This window comes from Rhinolophus ferrumequinum, chromosome 12 (genome assembly GCF_004115265.2).
Source record: "Rhinolophus ferrumequinum isolate MPI-CBG mRhiFer1 chromosome 12, mRhiFer1_v1.p, whole genome shotgun sequence".
Taxonomy (NCBI): domain Eukaryota; kingdom Metazoa; phylum Chordata; class Mammalia; order Chiroptera; family Rhinolophidae; genus Rhinolophus; species Rhinolophus ferrumequinum.
Window position 1 is genome coordinate 38,929,876 of NC_046295.1, and position 23,668 is coordinate 38,953,543.

At 36.5% G+C, this 23,668-nt stretch overlaps 2 protein-coding genes across 4 annotated transcripts in view; both read left to right on the top strand.

The window, feature by feature from the left end:
• The window catches only part of LOC117032390 (cytochrome P450 1A1), an 88,154-nt gene that overhangs the window by 14,702 nt on the left and 49,784 nt on the right, over positions 1 to 23,668 (top strand). For all 3 annotated transcript variants that reach the window (XM_033123903.1, XM_033123901.1, XM_033123902.1), the window contains exon 2: positions 22,117 to 22,240. In XM_033123903.1, coding sequence (XP_032979794.1) covers positions 22,117 to 22,240 — 124 coding nt within the window. The remainder of the gene's footprint in view (positions 1 to 22,116; positions 22,241 to 23,668) is intronic.
• LOC117032022 (39S ribosomal protein L20, mitochondrial-like) lies at positions 9,273 to 9,824 on the top strand. The gene has a single exon (XM_033123142.1). It carries the CDS (start codon positions 9,273 to 9,275, stop codon positions 9,735 to 9,737), a length of 465 nt encoding a protein of 154 aa, XP_032979033.1. The 3' UTR covers positions 9,738 to 9,824.

The following is a 23,668-nucleotide window of genomic DNA, read 5'->3' on the forward strand; positions in this document are numbered from 1 at the left end:
TCAAAAGTGTGCTATTCACCTGGGAAGATAAAATATTACCACAAAGTTAATTACGAGGTGGTAGATTGTGTCCTACTGGATGACCTAGAGCAGGGAGAAAGGAGAGGGGCTTTTGCAATGGGATCTGAAGGACAGGGGTGCTTCGGAAAGCTGTAGAATGGCAATCAACAAATACAGTAGAAAAACATAAGGCCAGAAAGTTAATCAAATGTCTAGAGTTTTGTGTTCATAGACTGAAGTCTAGAAAAAATAGCTGGGGCCAGATTAAGCAATCCTGAGCTAACTGTTTTGGATTATATTTCACTTGTTTTACAGATGAATAATTGTTGAATGTGTTTGAACTGAGAAATAGCATAATGTGAAATGTTTTAGGAAGTTTAATCTGGGAAACTATAAGCAATAAATTCTCTTTAATTGCATATGAATTTAAATGTTAAAAGAATTACAATTATTAAAAAAAAGTTGTACCTCTAATTCATCATTCCCTATTAACTCACTCTGTTTTTTCCCCCTATAATTTATTACTATCTGACATTATATGATTATATCTGTGTTTGCTGTGTCCCTCACTGGCTACAAATTTCATGAGAAGAGGGACTGTGTCACTTCTGTTCATTGCTGTGCTCCCTAACTCCTAAGATAGCAGTGAACATTTGATAAATATTTGTTAGTATTATACATAAATCTATACTGAAAAGCTTGAGGCAACGAGAGCAATTAAGTGTTTATCATGATGATAAAATTTGGCCTTGAATAGAGGCAGGAAAAGAGAAAAATAGAGACATTTAATATTTTGAAGAATGAATAAAGTAGACTTAATAACTCACTGAATATGGCTGGCGAGGGAGGAAGAGGAATCTAAAATTGCTAAGGCTTCAAGATTATGTGCATGGGAGGATAATGGTAGCATTAAAAATATTGGGCAGTCAGTTGGAAAGTATGTTTTGGCTAGATAACAGAGTAAGCTCTTGACACAGTCTGAGTTGTTGAGGGACAGTTAGAGATTTCTGATTAGAATCCAGGAGACAGGCCAGGCTTGAAAATTTAGCTTTATGATAGAGATGCTATCTGAAACGTGAGCTTAGATGAGATTTCTGTGGAACAAACTCTAGATGCAGGGAGGGAGAGAACAGAGAACTGAACCTTATGGTTATTGAAGCCGTCTTCAAAAATGACCTTAAGCACTGTGGCCCACTGATAATTTATGCACACATTCTATATATATCTATACTCATTCTATATATAATTTATGCACTCATTCTCTATATATCTGTACCCATTCTATGTACAATTTACGCACTCATTCTATATATATCTATACTCATTCTATATATAATTTATGCACTCATTCTATATATATCTAAAACAAAAACAAAAACATGATATGAGGATTCTGGGAACTCACAGACTATGAAGGGAGACAACCAAAAACAGATTTACACACACAACCCACCCACAAATGAATCTGCCACCCCAGCTCCATCTAACTATGAGTCTGGTGTTGCCAGATCTTAGGATTTTGTAAGACAAGCTGAAAATGTGGGAATTTCCAATGCCTAAATATAGGACATTGATTAAAATGTGTGAAACAACCAAAATATTTTTGCTAGCTGGATTTCATTTGCAGCCAACCCTGTTGTAATCTCAATCAGGAAGAGATTCCCTCTACCTCCTTTAGCCCTAAATTGTACCATCTCAGCGGAGGATACGTTTAGTCATCTGAGAATCAGATTAAACAATTTGTGTGAGAGGGATATTTTAGGAAGGCCATTTTGTAACAGAAGATACGACCAATCACTCTCGTTAGCAGGTCTGTAATAGCCATTTATTTATTTAACAAATACTTACAGAATTCATACTATGGGTTAGGAACTCAATATATAATGACAGCAAATTAGACAAATTTACCTTTTCTTTAGGCAAATTTCAACAGATAGAAAAGAACTTAGGATCATTACTAATGGAAGGAAGAACTCTAATCGCTGAAATAAAGAACACCTTGTCCAACTGGCTGAAACTGCTTTAATTTTATGAGAAAGCTGGGGTAAAGGGGAGGTGCTATTCCTAGGTGAATACTCCTGTGTGTATACCTGGAGGAGGGCGGGTAGAGACTGTGGAAAGGGCCCTAGAAGCAGCTAGTAGTATGGGCAGAAAAAAAGAAAGTTAATGAAAAATAAAATACATTGCATTTGTTATATGTAGGAAAAAACAGTGAAGAACACGTTTGGACAAAATACTGAGTAAACTAGTGGCTTTCAAGCTTTCTTTGACGGTGTCACAGTTAAAAAAGTTATTTTCCCTTTCCACACAGCATACAAAAGAGACACACACTTTGATATGTCTTCACACACACATACACGCACGCACTCTAAAACAAACATTTCACTGATCATGACCTACTAATGAGCTAACCCCACATCTTTGAAACCATTGTATTAAATAAAATAGTCCATAGTTCTTCTCCATGGGCCATGTATTTTTCAGGACTTTGGTATTGAAAATGAATGGTGGTGATATCTGAAATATGGTACAATTCTTATACTAGTACAGTAATAGATTTAAACATATTTAAATCATATTTAAGTCAAATATATATATATATATTTATTCATTTACGCGCAATACCAATTTATACTGAAAAGCTATGCTTATTTCAGGGACTTTTTACTTTTATCAGTCAAAATCAAGTCAATTGTGATTTTGAAAAATTATGCAGACTGAAATTTTAAAATAAAGGGTATCCAGGATAAATTTAAGTTTCTATTCGTAGAACTTATTTTTGCATTGAAATATATTCATGAACAATACATCAGTGATAATTTATATCGATTGATTGTTTCTTTAAGTTTCAATTTACATTGTAATAGGGACATTAGAAAAATTAGCCCAAGATGTGTAGAGTTTTGAAAATATTGAGCTTTCCTTATTAATATTGACTGATACAACTATTTTTTTCAATCACTTTGCTAATTTTTTGGATTTTGAAATAATTAGAAGAGCAGGATATTGCATGGAAATCACTACCTTTATGCAAAGCTTTTAGGAGTTTAATTTCTCGGATGCAGGGGAGTTTGATTATAACGTTTATAGTATGTTCTCTAGAAAATGACCAGTGTAAATTGAAATATTGTAGAATCAAATTGCCCCTTTCATACTGTGTAACAAATTTTTATGGCAAGGAAACAAGACAGGCACCAAATAAGCAAGTAAAGTAAGGAGTCATAAAACTGATAATCGAAGACAAAGAAAATAGACTTTGATAGAGTTTTCTATTGATCCAAATTTTTGAATTGCATTTCCCACATAATAGATAATGAGCATGTACTTCCTATAAGAGGTCTATATTATGATGCCATTTGATTTCCCTGCTCTTACATCTATTACGTGACAGAGTCTAGAGCAAATCTTCAGTGATATTTATAGAAATCCTGAAGCTTTGTTAAAGCTACTATATGAGAAATTTCATAATTATCCATGATGTTATGAATGGAGGTTGAGAACAGAGGTTTTGGATTCTCACTCAAGTTCAAATACTGGTTTGTGTAACTTTGTATAACTTTGTTAGTTACACAGACATGTTAATTAGCTGTGTAACTTTGATAGAAACATAAACCATCATTGGAAATTTCTGGCAAAATATCATAATCTGAACATAATTGTGAGGAAACATCAGACAAATTCATATCTAAGGACATTTGAACAAAGAATTAGCCTATATTTGTCTAAAGTGTGAAAATTGTGAGACAAAGGAAAATTACAGCAATTCTAGATTGAAGGAGTTTATAGCCACGTGACAACTAAATGTAATTTATTTTTCTTATGCTATAAATAACATTATTGGGCAATTTGAATGAGATAATATTACTGTATCAATGTTGATTTCCTGACTTTAATTATACTGTCATTATGTAAGAGACTATGTTTGCTTTTAAGAAATCTACTCTGAAATATTCAGAGGTAAAGGGGACCAGTCGTATCTGAAACTTATTTGTAAAAGCTGAGAGAAAGAGAATGAAAAAACTAAGGTGATATATGTTACCTTTTGGTAACTGAAAGATATATGGGAGTTCTTTGTACTATTCTTGCAAAAAAATACCATTGAACCACAGTAAAATGTCCTTAAAAATGGACATAATTATACTGAACTCAAAAAACTCATATTAGGGATTAAATGAGAACATTTGTACAAAGATTTGAATAATCCTCAAAAAATATTAGGTACTAGATGTTTCTGCTATAACAATATGTCTGTTCCAGAAATACCTGGATTTCTGTCCAGAAAGCCCTGGGACACCAATAGGGCTTATTGGAAAAATAGGGCTTAGAGGTAGACCGCTAACAGGCATTCTTATTTGCAACCAGAACACTAACAAAAATGATTAAAATCCTAATAAAATCTCAACACATTACATCACCATTGGCAACCCCACCCTTTGCAGCCTTTTATTCTCAGCTCAGAGTTTTTCCTCAGGGAGGTGGATTAAAGAGCGTCTTTATTTTTCAAGACCAGTTTCATCAAAAAATAAATTAATCTAGGGTTTAGACTCTTTAGTCAACCACTCTTTAGTTTTTAAACCACAAGAGTAAATGTTTTTGAAAAATTTCCATTTGCACACTTAGTTTTACAAATAGCTAAATGTGTGCAAAGCATAGCCACTAAACCAGCCATCAAGGAACAGGATTTAAGTTCTTCACTTCCCCCTTCATTCTTCACATATTGATAATGATTCTCTTTCAGAGAAAGTTTGGCCCTGCTTACTTCAAAACATTAATATCCTAGGGGAAATCGCAGATTGAATACACATGGCTTCCTCTTTAAAATTGCACAATTCCCCTAAACAGATTCGAGCACATTTCTTTTAGAGAAACATGCGCTATTGGGACAGACTGTATTATTTCCTTAGTAGGAAAAGTAAGAGAGAATGAATTTAATAAAGAGCATATTGTTAAACATGGGCAATTTGAACCAGGAATAGTATTATTAAGAAATAGAATAGACTATTTCTACTGAGAGTCTTAGAAAAGTGAATAAAATAATAAAGGGCCATCTTCCTGGAATGGATGGGTCCTTCTTAGAACAGACGATAAGATTTCCAGCCCTCTAAATGGATTCACTGTAATTTCCTATTTTTGTTCTCCTCGTCAAATCCAGACCTATTAATACAGTTACAGTAATTACTCTTGGGAGTCAAGTATACTTTAAAATTATTTTATAAAGAAAGAGTGGCTTTTATATTTATTTAAGAAAATTTCAAATATTCAAACAATCGCAGTATTAAAATAGAGGGCAAAAAAAGGAATCCCAGCTTACTCAGCTCTGAAATGTTTAGAAGTGATACATGATAAAGAATTAAACTTAAAAAAAAAAAAAAAAAAGATGAGGCAATGCTTGGAAGTGAATTTTGACCACACATTCATTTTTTAAATTTATACCATGGCATCAGCTGAATAAGGAACACATACTAAATAAGTTGGAACCATATTATGATACTATGAACTGTAAAAGAAGCCCACATGTTAAGAATTACAGTTTTTCACTTGAGAATTTCAGTCATACATTTTTTATTGTGGCAAAAAATATATATATCATAATATTTAGCATTTTAAACATTTTTAAGTGTACATTTCAGTGGTATTAAGTTCTAAACAGTAATTTCCCATTCTTTCACCTGTCCTCAGTCCCTGGAAATTGCCATTCTACTTGTGTCTCTATGAATTTGACTACTATGGGTACCTCATATAAGTGGAATCATGCAGTATTTGTCCTTTTGTGACTGGCTTATTTCACTTAGCACAATGTCCTCAAGGTTCATTCATATAATAGCATATGTCAGAATTTCCTTTCCTTTTAAGATTAAATAATATTCCATTGTGAATATGTGTATGTATATATATAGTGCCAAAAAATGTATACACATGACTTGTATTCATCTTTTGCTATTGGTATATATTGAGCATTACAATTTTAATATAGTTTTTTATATCATATGTTGTTTATCCATCCATCCATCAATGTTCACTTGGGTGGTTTCCACCTTTCGGTTATAGTGAATAATGCTGCTATGAACATGAATGTTCAAATATCGATTGAATCCCCACTTTTGATTATTTTGGGTATATAATTTCTGGATCATGTTAAAGAAAAAAATATTCTGACAATTCTCACCAGTAAGGAAGAGTTTATTCAAGACTATTTTGATAGATATCAAGACTACCACAATAAGGGAGAGAGACCGGGCAAAGAAATTTGGGAATTTATTTATAGCTAATCGGCAGATTAGCTGAGTAGGGGTCAGTGGATGGAAAATTACCAAGAGGAACCATCAAGGGCAAAGGAATTCACGCTAAAATGATTTAACAGGATTCTTGCTGAAGGCAGAACTAGGTGGATCAATTATTAGGTTGACGCAAAAATAATTGTGGTTTAAAAGGTTAAAAATTGCAAAAACCTCAATTACTTTTGCACCATCCTAATATCAAGAGTTGGGGATTAGGAACTTGAACAGATATCATGGGTGAGGGATTTCCTCTGAACTGACTTGTCAGGATTCTTTCTATAACCAGACTAAACCAACTGAAGACAGGGTCCAGGGCAAGACCTAGTCAGAAGAGGGCTCTGGGAAGCCTAATTAAAGTTTGGTCAAGGAGAGTGTCTTTTTCAATCATATGATAATTAAATGTTTAATTTTTTGAAGAACCACCATACTGTTCTTCACAACTGCTGGCAATATTTTATATTCCCATCAGCAATGCACAAAGATTCCAATGTCTCCCCAATCTTGACACAGTTGTTATTTCCTGGGATTTTTCTTTTCTTTTGTTTTGGTTTTATAATTGCCATTCTAATGGGTGTGAAGTTACAGCTCATTGTGGTGTGATTTGCTTTTCTTTGCTGATTAGTGATGTTGAGCATCTTTCATGTGTTTTTTGGCCATTTGTAGATCTTTGGAAATAGCTATTCAAGTTCTTTGCCCATCTTTTTCTCTTAGGTAATTGTTGTTGAGTTGTATGAGTACTTTATATCTTCTGGATATTAATCCCTTGTCAGATACATGATTTGCAAATATTTTCTCCCATTCTGTGAGTTGCCTTTTCACTCTGTTGATAATGTTCTTTGTTGCACAAAAGTTTTTAACTTTGATAAAGTTCAAGAGACCTATTTTTGTTCTCCTTGTTCTGTGTGCTTTTAGTGTTATATCCAAAAAAATCATTGCCAAATCCAATGTCATCAACTTTTCCTCTATACTTTCTTCTGAAAGTTTTATAGTATTAACTCTTATATTTAGGTCTTTGATCCATTTCAAGTTAATTTTCTATATAGTACAAGTAAGGGTCCTATTTCATTTTTTTGCATGTGAATGTCTAGTTTTCACAACACTATTTGCTGAATAGACTGCCCCTTCCCCATTAAATGGTCTTGGAACCCTGTAGAAAATCACTTGACCATATATTGTGAGGGTTTATCTCTGGGCTGTCTATTCTATTCTGTTGGTCTATATGAATTTTCAGATGCATTTTTCTTTTTCTGAAAAAAAAAAAGCCGTTAGAATTTTGATCCATAAACACGAGATGTATTTCCATTCATTTGTGTGTTTTTTCTTTCAGCAATGTTTTATAGTTTTTAGTGTACAAGTCTTTCACATCTTTGGTTAAGTTTATTCCTAAGTATTTTGTTACTTTTGATGATATTACAAATGAAATTGTTTTCTTAATTCCCTTCTCAAATTGTGCATTTTTAGTGTATAGAAACAACTGATTTTTGTATGTTGATTTTGTTTTTTGAATCTTTGCTAAGTTCATTGATTAGATCTAACTTTTTATTTTTTATAAAGTTGTTCAGGTTTTCTAAGTATAAGATCATGTCATTTGCGAATTTCTTCCTTTCCAATTTGGGTGCTTTTCTTTCTTTTCCTTGCCTAATTACTCTGGCTAGAACTGAAAGTACTATGTCAAATAGAAATGGCAAAAGTGGGCATCTTTGTCCTCTTCCTTATCTTAGAGGAAAAGGTTTCAGTCTTCCACTATTGAGTATAATGTTAGCTATGAGTTTTTCATATGCGTGAGTTTTTCATATACGGCTTTTAGTATGTTGAGGTTTTTATATTCCAAGTTTGTTGAGTTGTTTTTATTGTGAAAAGGTGTTGCATTTGTCAAATGTTTCTTATGCATTAGTTGATATAATTTATAACTATTTGACTAAATTACATGTATGAAGATATATATGTATATTATGTACATGTATATGTATGTGTGTGTATATCTGTTAATGTGGTACACTTTGATTGACTCAAAACTCTTTAGAAAAACCAAGTCTCATACTGGAAAGCTTTGTTTATGTCCAATGTGGTTTCGGTATGGAATATATTTTATTTTTAAATAATCAATCTATACGCACATAAATAGTTCATCAAAATACTAAATTAACCAGAAAGTCACATTTCTAAACTGCCTGAGTGATTGCTGGATTTTAAAATCAGTATTCTGGAATGCTGAATATTTGATTCTAAATTCATCAAATGTGAACAGCTTCTTATTGAATATTGCTGTGATGATGAAAACTTACTTGCTGATTGATTTTCTTTCTTTGCCATGGTCCAAGGTATTAGCTACAGGATATATTAAGCTAATAAAACTACATCACAAACCAATACATGTGATTATGATTTGACAAGCCTGAACTCAGATACGTGAGAAATTAAAGAAAAAACTCATCAATGCTGCCTTTACTTTCAGTGTGTTCAACGTTCATTAGTAATTTTTCATACTAGTAATGTGAAATCTATCAGAATGAAAAATATTGTACAGTATTTGAAGGAAAATTCTTGTGCTTTGTAGAAATTGAGACTGAGTAAAAAATGTAGCTCAGTACAGAATATGCCACAGAGCAAGTGTTGTCTACTTGAGCACAAAGTTAATTGTACGAATACTGTAACAGAAAATTGAGTTTTCTAGGAATGAAGTAGGTGCTGTTAAATGAAAATGTACATTTCATCACCTCCAAGTGCGATAGAGAAGAAAATGTTCTGCCATTCAGGCTGTATCGTTACGAGTAAAGAAAAACATAGAAATATAGTAATACTTTATACTTTTAAAAACAGAAAGAAATTTGTGTTGTGGAATAAAAACCCTCTTTACCCCCCTCACGAATTATCTATTTTGAATGGCCACACTGATAACATTCAACATGTGATTTTCCATATTATACTTCCTGCTATAACAGCAACAGCGCAACACTATTAGAAATAGTAACAGGCGTGCGTCGTTCAGCGGAGATGCGGGCCCGGGCCTGGGCCATGGTCCTCACCGCGCAGCTCTGGCTGCGGAGCCGCCTCACCCGCCGCTGCTGGCGTGTCCAGGAGGTGCCGAAGCACGCGCGGCACTTCCGGGGAAGGAAGAACCGGTGCGACAGGCTGGCCGTTAGAGCGGTGACGAGAGCGTTTGTGAAATGCACGAAAGCCCGGAGGCTGAAGAAGAACGTGAGGACGCTCTGGATTAATCGGATCACAGCTGCCTCCCAAGAACACGGCCCGAAGTACCCAGCGTTCATCGTCAACCTAGTTAAGTGTCAGGTGGAGCTCCACAGGAAAGTGCTTGCCGATCTAGCCATCTATGAACCAAAGACTTTTAGATCTTTGGCTGCCTTGGCCAAAAGAAGGCGACAAGAAGGATTTGCTGCTGCCTTAGGGGCCTGGAAGGAACCTGAAGGCATATTTTCCAGAGTGGCACAGTACCATTGAGGGGCACACTGACACCGCCAGCTGAGGGACTTAGGAAAAGGTTTTATCTCCCTGATGATCATAACTAAAATAGGGGCTAAAAGTCATTTGCCAAGAGTGTTGTTTGATTTGCACGTGTGCTAATTTACATTTCAGTAACAGGTGTGAGAGAAAAGGCCTTTTTTTTTTTCCCTTCCAGCAATACCTGATGTAGATTATGCAAATAAAGCTCCTGTCTTGTCAAAAAAAAAAAAAAAAGAAGAAAAGAAAAAGAAATAATAACAATAGTAACTATCACTAATTGAAAGCCTACTAAAAGTCAGGCATTTGACATATATATATACAATTGACCCTTGAACAACATGAGTTTGAATTGCTTGGATCCACTTTTTCAATAAATAGTATAAATGTATTTTCTCCTTATGATTTTCTTAATAACATTTTCTTATCTCTGGCTTACTTTACTGTAAGAACACAGTATATAATATGTATACAAAATATGTGTTAATTAGCTATTTATGTTATCAGTAAGACTATCAACAGTAAGCTATTCGCAGTTAAATTTGGGGAGAGACAGAAGTTATACACAGAGTTTGCAGTTGATACTCTGCTGTCCAGCACAGACACCAACTCTAACTGTCTTTGTGACCCATTTGTGATCATTATGGGTGATCATTTTGTAATCATTACCTGGCCTCAGAGGTCCCTGATAGAGTCATGGTAATCTTGGCAGAGGCAAAGCAACATAGGTAGCCCACATTGCTATACTTTATCCACGTATAATTACCTTTAGCCCTTCAGCCCTTGCACTGAACTATTTCATTTATCAAAATGAGTAGCAAATTGGTTTTGCTCTATATGCACACCTAATGAAGAGATATAAGTTGGTTTTTTGAGAAGAAGCCAATGTAGGTGGCCTACACTTGGGGCTTCTTGGATACCTCCTACTCACTGTCAAGAACACTGTTGTGTGTTTGTATATAGGAAGGTATTTATGTGTATGGTGGCAGTGGGGGGACTTGGGTGTATGTAGGTGTGATCAGATGGAAGGGGAATATTAAAAAATAATGTAAATCAGTGATGCCCGGAGTTAAGAAACTGTGGTACGTTTATATAATGGAGTATTACTTGGCCATAAAGAAGAATGAAATCTTACCATTTGCAACGATATGGATGGATGTAGAGAATATTATGCTAAGTGAAATAAGTCAGACGGAGAAAGACAAATACTATATGATCTCACTTAAATGTGGACTCTAAAGAATAGAATAAATGAACAAACTAATCAGAAACAGTCTCAGAGACATAGACGAAAAACTGAGGCTTGCTAGATGGGCGGGGGGGTGGGGTGAGGGAGACGGTGAGGGGATTAGAAAACAGTCAGTAACCACAAGATGGCCACGGGGATACGAAAGACAGCTTGGGGAATATAATCAATAATGTTGTAAAGAGTTTGTAGGGTATCTGATGGACACTTGTCTCATTAGGGAGATCACTTCATGGACAGTGTAGGTGCCTGACCACTGCAGTGTCCACCTGAAGCTGAAGCTGAATAATACTGAATGTCAATAATTGTATATATATAATATATATATATATATACACACACATACACATATATGTAATACATATATACATACATATATATGTATATATACATATATACACACATATACATATGTGTATATACATATATACATATGTATACATATATACATATGTATGTATATATGTATGTATATGTATATGTATGTATATATGTATGTATATATGTATATTCACAGGAGGTGGAGTACATCATAAGGAATAGAGACAATGGAAATGTAACAGCTGTGTGTGATGTCAGAGGGGTAGTAGATTGGGGGAGAGGGGTTATCACTTTGTGAGAGGTATAAATGTCTATTACATTGTTTTGTACACCTGGAACTAATAATAATAAAAAAATAGGTAGACATCATAAAATCAGGAATGGAATTTGACAACTGGATGGGGGCCCATTAGAGTCATCCGTTTGCAGATAAAGGCCAAAAAGTTAACACTTTCCTGTGGCTGCTCTGCAGATTGTGAGTGGCAAATCCAGGCAGCCCTCCTAACCCCTGGTCCAGTGTTCCTGCCTCGGTTCCCATTGGTCCTAAAGTCTAGAAAAATACAACAAAAAAAGTATAAAATTCACATAAGACTTATTTGGCTATAATAAGAAAAATGAAATTGTGTTTGCCTTCTTAGCATTCAGAATATTTAGACTTTTGGGAGGTGTCATCACCTCTTTACAAAAGCTATCTGAGGTGCTTATTTTTCCCTCCTGATAATTTTCCTTGAAATTGGTGGAGGCATTCAGGATGGTTCCAGACTCCTTCAGCAGCTTTATTGGGCAATCTCCTTCTTGGTGCTTTGTTGACAACTATCAGTTTTTCAACTATTAGAGCTTAAATTTACAAACATGAAAAAAAAAAAAATAGTTGCTCATCTGATGTCTTCCTATGAGGGATAAGAACACAAAGTACCAAATAAGAACACAAAGTACCAACTGATTATGATGTAAAGGAAATACACCATGAAACTAAGACAAGTCCTGCTGAAGGAACACATGTAAGAGAAATTCGGGGGAAGAAATCACCGTGGACTGAAGGTATCCTAAGAAGTCTCCTGAAAAAGCTAGGAATTGAGCCACATCTTAAAGAATGAGGAGCAAATGAGTGGATAGAGAAACAGGAAGTACATTCCAGGCAGAGAGAAAAATAAACAACAGATAAAGGGATGGAGGTGACAAGAAATAATGTGGAAATGATCAGGAAAAGGATATCTTACTTAGCAGTACAATGAGTGGCAGCCAAGTCGAATACATAGGATGCATCCAGACTCCTATAGACCTTCATTGTCAGAGTTTGGGTTGATCTTCTAGGCCAGTGAACACTTAACCATGTTATCTTGACTTACCAGTGCCAGGTATGTTGCGAGTATTTTGTTAATAAGTAACAAGGCACTGGAGTAAAGGTATTACGACATGTAGTAGGCTATGGGTGGTTCTACCCCTGTCCTCTGGGGTCTTATCACTGTAGCCTGTACAGGCTACAATTCCATCTACCAACATCCCCAACTTTTGCTGGAGGACTTTTTTCTGCAGGCCAGCAGAATGCCAAAGAATTTAGCCCCTGACAGCCCTGTAGCAGCCCTGAACCAGGGACTGATGGTAAGTGGTGACCTTGGATTCCTCCCCTATTGGGCGAGACAACTCTGAAGTGCACGTTCTAGTTCTAGGCCTGTGCTGTTCAATACAGAAGCCACTAGTCAGAGGTGGCTCCTGAGCACTTGAAATGTGACAGGTCTGCATTAAGTGTAAAATACACATCAGATTTGTAAGACTTAGCACAATCAAATGGAATGTAAAAAATCTCAGTCATTGTTTTAATATTAATTACATGTTTAAATGATGTCTTTTGCTATGTCAAATAAAATTTGTTTTACAGTTTTGCTTTAATTTTTCAATGTGGCTACCATGAAATTTTAAATTGCATATGTGGCTTGCACTACATTTCTATTGGTTAGGACTGTTCTGGACTCTCCGTAAAGTCCATGTATTTTACTTTTAACAGTATAATGTGGTTGATTTGTGATTAATCTTAAATGATATATATATATTTGCTTGTGTTACTTGCAAAGTAGAGGTCTAGGAAAAATAAATTTGGATGAAAATAAAATTGAGTACTAAAAAAATAAAATTGATAGTATTTAGTTCCTAAAACTCACTGGCTTATAAAATGCTGTAATGAATATTGTGAAATATTAAAAAAAAAAGAAAGAGCAAAAAAAAAATAAATAAATAGTAAACAAAGTAAATAAAAAATAATAGTGTTGCAAAGATTTTGTAGGGTATCTGATGGACAATTGTCTAATTAGGGAGACCATTTCATGGACGGGGTAGCTGCCTGACCACTGCAGTGTACATCTGAAGCTGAAGCTGAATAATAATGAATGTCAACTATAATTTAATATATATATGGTCACAGGATGTGGAATACAACATAAGGGATAGAGTCAATGGAATTGTAACAGCTATATATGATGTCAGAGGGGTAGTAGATTGGGGTGGAGAATTATCACTTTGTCACAAATACCAATATAGTTGTTTTTGTTTTTAAAGATTTTTATTAAAACGTAACTAACATAAAATTTTATATTAGTTTCAGGGGTACACCATAGTTATTCAGCATTAATACATCAAAGAACTGATCACCATGATAAGTCCAGCCACCATCTGACACCGTACTATGCTATCACAATATTGTTGACTATAGTCCCTATGCCGTACATTACATCTCCATCACTTATTTGTTTTATACCTGAAAATTTGAACCTTTTATTCCCCTTCAACTTCCCCCCTTTTCAATTTTTCAATTATAGTTGACACTCAATATTATTTTATATTAATTTCAGGTGTACAGCATAATGGTTAGACATTTATATAATTTAAGACATGATCCTCCTAACTAGTCTAATACCTACCTGACACCACACATAATTATAACAGTATTATTGACTATATTCCTTATGCTATACCCTACATCCCCATGACTACTGTGTAACAACCAATCTGTACTTCTTAATCCCTTCCATTTTTCCCCCACCCCCTCCACCCCTTTCTCATCTGGCAGCCATCAAAATGTTCTCTGTATCTATAAGTTTGTTCTGTTTTGTTTGTTTGTTTATTTATTTATTTAAATTCCACATATGAGCTAAACCACATTGCATCTGTCTTTCTCTGTCTGACATACTCTGCTCAGCACAATGCCCTCCAGGTCTATCCATATCGCCACAGATGGCAAGAACCCATTCCCTTCCCTTGCTGAGCAATACTCCACTGTATGTATGTACCACCTCTTCTTTATCCATTCATCCGTCAATGGACACCCAGGCTGCCTCCACATCTTGGCCATTGTAAACAGTTCTGCAATGAACATATGGATACACACGTCCCCTCCAAGTAGCATTTTGGATTTCTTTGGATATACCCAAGAAGTGGAATTACCAGATTCTTTATTGTCTCTTGTTATAGCCTTTGTTTTAAAGTCGACTTTGTGTACATATTGTTACTTCAGCTCTTTTGTTTGTTTCTGTTTTCATGAAATGTGTTTTTTTCATCCCTTTACTTTCAGTCTGTGTGTGTCTTTTGATCTGAAGTGAGTCTCTTGTAGGCTCCCCCTTCCTCCCTCTCCCCTGCACAGCAGCCGATAAGCTGTGGACATGGCCAAACCCCACAGCCAGTCAGCCTGAGGGTCAGTCCCACCCACTGATGTGCCAACAGCAATCAAGGCTAACCTATAAGAGGAGGGCACATACAACTCACACAAGGTACACTTCTGGAGCACCCAGCACAGCTGACCAGGTTGTACAGGGTCAGATGGTTGCTAGAATTATCATGGTGATCACTTCTTTAGGTATATACCTGTTGAACAACTATGGTGTGTACCTGAAACTGATATAATGTTGTATATGTTAGCTATATTTTTTAATACAAACTTAAAAAAATAATAAAGACACCCACAGGAAAGACTAGGAGAAGAGAAAAAGGCCACATGAAGACTGACACAGAGACTAGCATTATGCAGCTACAAGCCAAGAAACGCTTGGCGCTAGCAGAAGCTGGAAAAGGCAAGGTAAAATTCCCCTTACAGACTTTAGAAGGAGCAGGGCCCTGCTAACACCTTGATTTCAGACTTCTGGCCTCCAGATTGTGAGTTAATATATTTTTGTTGTTGTAACCCACCAAGTTTGTGGTAATTTGTGAGAGCATCCCTGGGAAACTACTCCATCATCCTTGGTCATTAAGCGCAAGGCAGTTCTCATTATCTTCTCCTACCAAAGCTTTCACGTAACGCAATGTCAAGCAATTATTATCAACTATCTGTAATACAGGCACTTGCCCAAAGAATTTTATATGGCTGCATAGTGTCTATACATTAATCCAATTGGGGTTAGTTATATTAGAGAAGGTGATACTTCATGAAAAAAAAAACACATTAGGAATAATTTTTTTTCAGTAGCTAAGTATGGCATGATTAAATGCCAATTTGCATAACTTCTGCCAGTGAGTCAAAAAAAATCCCTGTGGTTTGTCAGATTTTTTTAACTTTGAGAGTTTAGATATTCACAACTCCAAGATATTTTGTGAATATGACACTGAAGTTTCATCCTTAAGGGGATATATTAGGCTTAGACTTCACTTTGCTTTCTTCGCCATGTGAGAACGTTCTGGCTACCAATTATTGTTTTTGGACATTCTCCATAAAAGCTGAACTTGAAACCGCAAATAATTACGAGGCCAAAAACTCCAAAGGTTTCTTTTAAAAAGTTTATTACATAATAAGTTGCAGACACCTTGACAGGAAGATGTCCTCAAACCACATGTCATTTACCTAGTAACAGGTAATAAAACTAGCCTTTAGGTAGAAAAAGTGCTTTGATGCAGGTAGAATATATTCTCAAATCAAAGCTAGATCAGGCTTAGAGGTTAACTATTCTAGTTGTGGAAATAAAATCTGTCCGGTTGGTAAAGACTCCCAATGAATCTACCAAAGGCACCTGAGAAAGGGAACTTGTTTCCTGGACTCTTTTATTTCATCCATCTCCCCCTGCCCCATTCCTTGCCTGGAGTGCCCTGAACATAATTCTGGTTTCCTGAAACTCGTCGCATAGCAATGCCTCTGTACCATCGTCTTTTCCCCCTCTGCTCCTTGTTACGTATCTTTTGATCTACTTCTGCTTGTCGCCAGCAATTTAAAAATGATTAGTCTTTCCATCCTCTCTCTCCTGCCCTGCTCTTTTCCAAGATCAATTTCCATCCTACCCTCTTTTTCAGAACCTCTTTTTCCAGATGTGTCCTCGCCCTCCATTCACACTAGAATTTCCCAGCTTCCTGGGCCCAATTCTGGCTGCAGAGGCCTCTCTATCCCTCTCTTCAGCAGTCAAATCCCTAACCCAGTTCCAGATTCCTCCCCCCATTGGTCCAAGCTCCACCCCTCCCTGTCTTTTCCCAGAATGTTGTCTCCCAGCATTTCTTGGGAGCCTGCTGCTGCTGTGACCAGACTATTCTGTTTCCTAGGATACCTCTAGCTTTCCTCAAAACCTTCTCTGTCCTAAGAGCCTTCCACCAGGTTTCTCATACTGAACGGCAAGATTTCTGAGCATAGGTGAGTCTTGAAACTTCCTTGTAATTTGGCTAAATTGATTTGTTGATCTCATAGCAGGTTGTTTCTACCCCCAAAAGCTCCTCAACTTGGAATACTTCTTTGTCATCTTGAGAAGCTTTTTAAAATGCACCCAACCCTGGAGGTTTGGATTTAATTGGTCTGTGTAGGATGTGGACATTGGAATGGTTTAACAGCTTCTAAGGCAGGTCTAATGTGTGTGTCCAGGTTTGAGAATTGACATAAAATCCTTCAACCTACATATGGTCTTCTTACATGGCTCTTCTCGAAAGGGGTTAGAGTTCCCCTTGAATTTTGACCATGTAGCAGCCCACCCTGAAGGAGTCTTACACCCTCTGCCCTCAGTTCTAGTTCACCACCAAAACAACAGGAATAGAATGTTCCCTCAGAGCTTTCCAAGAAAGTTGCTAGGAAATTTGGCGGTACGTCTGGTTCTGGTAAGCTGCCAAAGACAATTTAATAAAAGAAGCTAGAAGGGCTCAGGCTGAAAAAAAATCCAGGGTGATCATACAGTTACTTATATTTGATGCTGAAATGTTAACTGCTCTGGCAAAATAAGATGCCTAGGCAATTAACCCTCTACATCAGGGGTGTCTAAACTTTTTTCAACGTTTTTCACCAACAGCCATATGCGGTAAAATATACAAACAGCGGGGCCACTCACTCGAGGTGAAGTACGTATTGCCTCACCTGGTTTATTTAAGTAAACTAAATATATTTTTGGAATTTGCTGCGGGCCAATTAACAATGGCTCGTGAGCCGCAGTTGGCCCGCGGGCCGCAGTGTGGACACCCCTGCTCTGCATCATACTTGGCTTCTGCTGTTTTCCCATCTAGCTTTGATTACTGAAGACTATGGCTGGCCCAGGAAGTCTTCTAGTCTGAAGTGTCATTGTACATATGAGGAGACTGAAGCCAAGGGAGGAGATGTGATTTAATAGAAGTTCCGCAGTTAAATAGGGGAGGAGGGAGGTGGGAAACCTGGTCGCCTTTATGAGAGTACGAAGTTCTTCCAAACACACCTGCTTCTCATCTATTTAGTAGTCTGCTTTGGAAATGCCACTGATTAATGATCAGTGTGCAAACGGGCAGTTAGGTGAATGCCCCCGAGAAATTGAATTTTATTAAAAAGCAAGTGCTGCAGGTAAGTAGTTGGTGATTCATTATTAAGCTAAGAAAACAAGGGAAATAAAGGGGGAAAATAACTTGATCTCTCTAAGCCTCTCCATAGCAGGATGGTACAGAGGGGAGTTTTGAAAGACAGTGTCGATTTCGTGTTTAGTTCTGGATCTGGCATATGGTAAGTATGTAATAAATGGTCATAATTGTTATCAATCAGAGAGGTTTTGCAAAATCAGCATGATGTAAAGCAGATACACCACGAAGTCCCCACTGTTTCCTTTCTGAACAGAGAGAAAATGAAGTCTTGCAAATTGTGGCTATTGCATTGATTAGGGACTCAGTTTTTCTTTTTAATTTAAATGCATAGTCATGTTCTTTCTTTCCATAAAAAGAAGGTGATCTCTCACTTTTAACTCCACAGTTCATTCCTTAGTAACCAGTGCCAACCAAGTTGGTGTAGTTAGCCACATTTTATCTGTGATCTTGGAAAAGTGAAGCAATCAGGTAAGGAAGGTGACAAGGGTTTGCGTGCATATTCATTTAAAAAATCTAGAAGAAATCAAGTATTGATATAGTCAAAAATCAAAGAGAACTAGACACTTACACTGACTAATGAGTATATTGCCCACAAATGCTATTTGTCTCAATCAGTAATTTGAGAAATGTGAATAGTTTGTGTTTTCTTTTAAGGGAGAAAAAGGTTTGTATTCCCTCTATTGTTACCATGAAAATGCAATAGCTGGCAAAAATATTCTGCACGTGTAGGAAACTTTTGGAGGAGGGGTGGTTAGGGCATTCTTTGTTACAAGTAATAGAAACCAATTCTAGCTAGTTTAGCAAGAAAGAATTCAATCCAAGGACAAGATATCCTGAGTCTAAAAGCAATGAATGCAAGGTCACAAGGCTTCTCCCTGTCGTTTATTTTATTTTTTCTATTTCATTTATTTTTGAGATCTGCTTTCACAATTTCTCAGGTCTTCCTGGTGGGTTGAAAGGTCCCCAAATCATATCTTCAGAGTTAGATTTTATGGACGTAGCTGTCCAAAGAAAGGACGGTCTGTCACAGTCCCAGTTCTATCTTCCTCAGGAAGGCTCCTCTTGGGTCAGTGGCCCATCCTTGAATCGATCACCTGTGACTACATGGTCAGGTTATAGAGCAGAAGGACACCTTCAGAAAGTCATCCTTCCAAACAGGCTAGCAAGTCCAAGGACAGGCTAGGCAGACCTCCAATTAGATATCCACTAACTTGCTTGTAACTCACGAGGTATTTTTAAATAATGATTTAACTTGATCCTCAAACAATGACAGAACACTCGGTGCTCAATTCTTTATATAGCATTTTCCACTTTGCAATCTTATTTCTGTTTCTCTAGTCTCCTCATTAGTCTGTGAAATTCTGTTTTGCATTTTCAATGCCTGACATTGGCGGTGTGGGGGGTGTCAATAAGTACCGTGTTTCCCCGAAAATAAAACCTAGTTGGACAATCAACTTTAATGCATCTTTTGGACCAAAAATCAATAGAAGACCCGGTATGATATTACATTATGTTAGATAAGGCCCGGTCTTGTATTATAGTAAAATAAGACTGGGTCTTATATTAATTTTTGCTCCAAAAGAAGCATTAGAGCTGATTATCCGGCTAGGTCTTATTTTGGGGGAAACACGGTATTTGTTGAAAAAAAATGTATGACTAATTCTGTCAGGTAGAATACTTAGATGAGAAAACTGGGATGCACTTAGATTAAATGACAAGATGAAGATTCCCTTAGCCAATAAGTATGAAATCAGCTTCTATAGCCTCAGTCCCTTTCCCAACCACCAGACTGCTTTTTGCTTCAAGTTGTCTATCATGTGAATGTTAGACAGGAAAGGAATTGGTCTAATGGTTAGAATTGTAAAGAAGATAGAATTGGGGTAAAGATGCAATGCATTTATAAGAATTTGATTTTGCGCTTTGGGTGCATCAGGTAAGAATAGCTTTGTACTAACTACAGTCTGTATTTTTCTTCTAAATGTTTAAAGGTAGAAAGACTACTTAGGCTATGCTTAGAATGACAAAAATAAGGTTTACATTTTTCTATTGTAGGTACTTTGCTCCTGAAAATGATATTCCACATGGCAGTCACTCCTGGAGAGGGGACCACTTCTCTCATAATTTTGGTGATAGTTTTTGTTTTTGTTAGAGCGCTCAAAAGCAAGGGGAGAAAACATGTGTCTCTCCCCGGCCCATGGTCTTTCCCCATCGTAGGAAATCTTCTTCAGCTTGGAGATCATCCTTACCTTATCTTCATGGAGATGAGGAAGAAACATGGAGATGTCTTCCTCATCAAACTTGGCATGGTGCCTGTCGTGGTGGTGAATGGGATGGAAATGGTGAAGCAAGTACTGCTCAAGAATGGAGAGCATTTTGCAGGCAGACCTAACATGCATGCGTTTTTCTTTCCTGGCAGAAGGAAAGAGTTTTTCATTTTCAGTCAATTATGGAGAGCGTTGGACGATCCATAAGAAAATTGCCTCTAATGCTTTATGAACTTTTACTAAAGCAGAAGCAAAATCCTCTACCTGCTCTTGCTTACTGGAGGAACATGTCCTGGAGGAAGTTTCTGAGCTAGTAAAAATCTTTACAGATTCGACTTCCAAGAACGGCAGCTTTTAGCCCAGAAGTGCTGTCACATGTGCAGTGGCCAATGTTTCCTGTGCTCTTTGCTTTGGCAAGAGATATGACCACAGTGACGAGGAATTTGTTAAGATAGTTAAAACAAACGATGACTTGCTCAAGGCAACCAATGTTGCTAATCCTGCTGATTTCATACCATGTTTCCACTAACTTCCTCTGCGGATTATAAATGCTCCTCGGGTGTTTTATCAGGCTCTGAATCAGTTTATTGCACTACATGTACAAGGTCATCTTACTACATATGATAAGGCAAGGATTTAAATTCATGCCAGGACAAGGGATTTGGGGAGAAGTGAAAGATAACAGTGAGATGCAATGAGTATCCAGGACGTTGTGTGGATTCTTCCGTGGTTCTTTTCACTATAATTTTGCCATAAAGACCCTTTCCCACACTGTTAGTTCACTGAGTTCCAGTCAGTGAAATTATAGTGCAATACTGCTTAGTTCTCATGTAGGGGCCCTAAGAATTCTGAATGCGATCTCAGAAATGTCCCCAGTTTAGATAAGGCTCCTACTTATTAATCTGTAATTGGCTGATAAATGATGACCGACATGTCGGTGACTTCCCTGAAGAAATGAACCAATGATTTTGTCTCTCCCATTTTATATCTGAAACTGCAAGTTCTTAAAAGTATCAGCATATTTTTCTTAAGAAAATGTTTTGAATAATTATAAAGAATATTCAATAGGAAGCTTCTAATTTACCCTTTTCCTACTTCAGTTCCTTTACTATACTTTGAGATCATAACACCTGTAGAATATATGTACTAGAAAGAATTGTAGCTCTCGAGGGTTCATTTGCTGAGATGATGGCATCAGGAAAAATAAATAAATAAAACATGAAAAGGTGGATAATTGAGCAAATGAAGAGGTGTAAGGAGTTAAGTCCCTCCAATGGAAAACAAAAAAGGCAATAAATAATCTGTTTCATGGTACCAATTGTGAATTCTAGATCAGACACAGTAAGTAAAAGAATTTGTAAAATTTTCTTCTTACTTCCTAACCTACTCCAGCCTCATCTCTTTCTGCATGGGGATTATAGTAAAATCCTTAAAATAGGTTTGGAAACCTCTTCTTATAGTCTTTGTCCAACAATTTCACTACAATAAGTTCATATCTAATTTTTTAAGTGCGCTTCCAAACATATGTATTTTTTTTTCTTAATGGAAAGAAACTTTAAGGAGAAAATTCAGTAACCTGGTTTTCTATTCTACACTCTTTAAGATTGAGCATTACCATTGACAAGCAAAACTGGTTGCAAGGTTTAAAATGATCTATATTCTTTCTATTCCTAAGCAAATTGAGTTTGTTTCATGTTACACGCTGCATGAGGTTAATATGCGATGTGAAATGTAGGTCAGGATCAATAAGCAATACTAAGCTTTGTTTCCTCAGGACCACACACGAGACATTACTGATGCTCTGATTCATACATGCCATAGGAAACATGCAGCTACCAAAACAGCCACCTTAGATGACGATGAAATCATAAGCACTGTGAATGACCTCTTTGCAGCAGGTATGTGCGAGTATTTGTCAATGCATACGGCAAATAAAGATTCACTACAACTTTTGTTTTCTACTGTTTATGCTTTGGGGTATTTCCTTCTTTTAATATCGGTCAGTTAGTGTAATTGACCTCACTCTGTATAAACAATTTGACCTTCTGCCTTCTTCGCATGTCATTCAGAAAACTTTATTTTCATCAAAGGAGTAGAGAACTGAGTTAATCAAGGTCCCCAGTTCATGATTAACGTCATGCAGTGTCTGGCCTTGTTGCTTACTTCTTATGCCTGCGTTCCACACCCAGGCCCTTTCCCAACGCACTGACATTGATTTTTAATTTATTTAAAGTACTTTTTTTGTTTTGTTTTGTTTTATATATTCTTATAAAACAGGCTTTATCTCATCATGTATTACCATGTATTCTATATCATCATGATTTTTAATTTATGTAAATGCCATTGTTATTGACATCTCAATCTACTTCTAACTTTTTCTGTGAAGCCTTGTATTTTTAAGATCCCATCATGTTTGCCAGGTGTATTTCTAATTTGCTGCTTCAGTCGGTTGCATAATACTCCCTGGATGTATCCCCCACATTACCCATCTGCTATCTCTGGGGTGGACACCAAGTCGTTGTCCTTCAATCTTATGGTGGAGGGTGCAGCTCAGCTCCAACTCCAGTTGCCGTTTTCAATCTTAGTTGCAGGGGGCACAGCCCACCATCCCATGTGGGTATTGAACTGACTATCTTGTTGAGAGCTCGTGCTCTAACCAACTGAGACATCTGGCATCTCAACGGCAGCTATTGCCTTCAACCTAGTTGTGGAGGGCGGAGCTCACTGGCCCATGTGGGAATCGAACCAGCAACCCTGTTGTTCAGAGCTTGCTCTTTAACCAACTAAGCCATCTGGCCATCCCTATGAGGATATTTTTTTAAAAGCCTGAACACCACTGAATATTAAAGACTGGGTGTGTGCGTGTGATTAATACATCAAGTGGACTTTTTTTCATCTTGATTTGATGAGATAATATGTTTCAGAAATATGTAATACTGTCAAGATACTGAAAAATCAGCAAATATAAAATTATGGCAAATTAAAAATATGACTAGGATACAGATTTGCACCACCAGATGTGCATAACACAGTTAAAAATCGTTTGGAAAAATGTATGCAAAACAAAGAGCATTCTGCATAATGCACTTATTCATTCAACAAACATCTGATAGAATTTGTATTTTTAATTCAAACAAGAGTAATACAGAAAATTAATAAAACTTCCATACATATCTGTTACCTCTCTAGTGATATAGAATAGAATATTTTATTAGAAGAAAACAATGAACTCCATATATTTTAGTGGATACAATTTGCAAACACACTGTTTCATCAGATCTACCATATTATTAACATTTATATTTCCGTATTTGACTTTTCAAAAT

Excerpts from the sequence above, each read along its gene's own strand:
- LOC117032022 (XM_033123142.1), top strand. The coding sequence starts at position 9,273 with ATGCGGGCCCGGGCCTGGGCCATGGTCCTCACCGCGCAGCTCTGGCTG.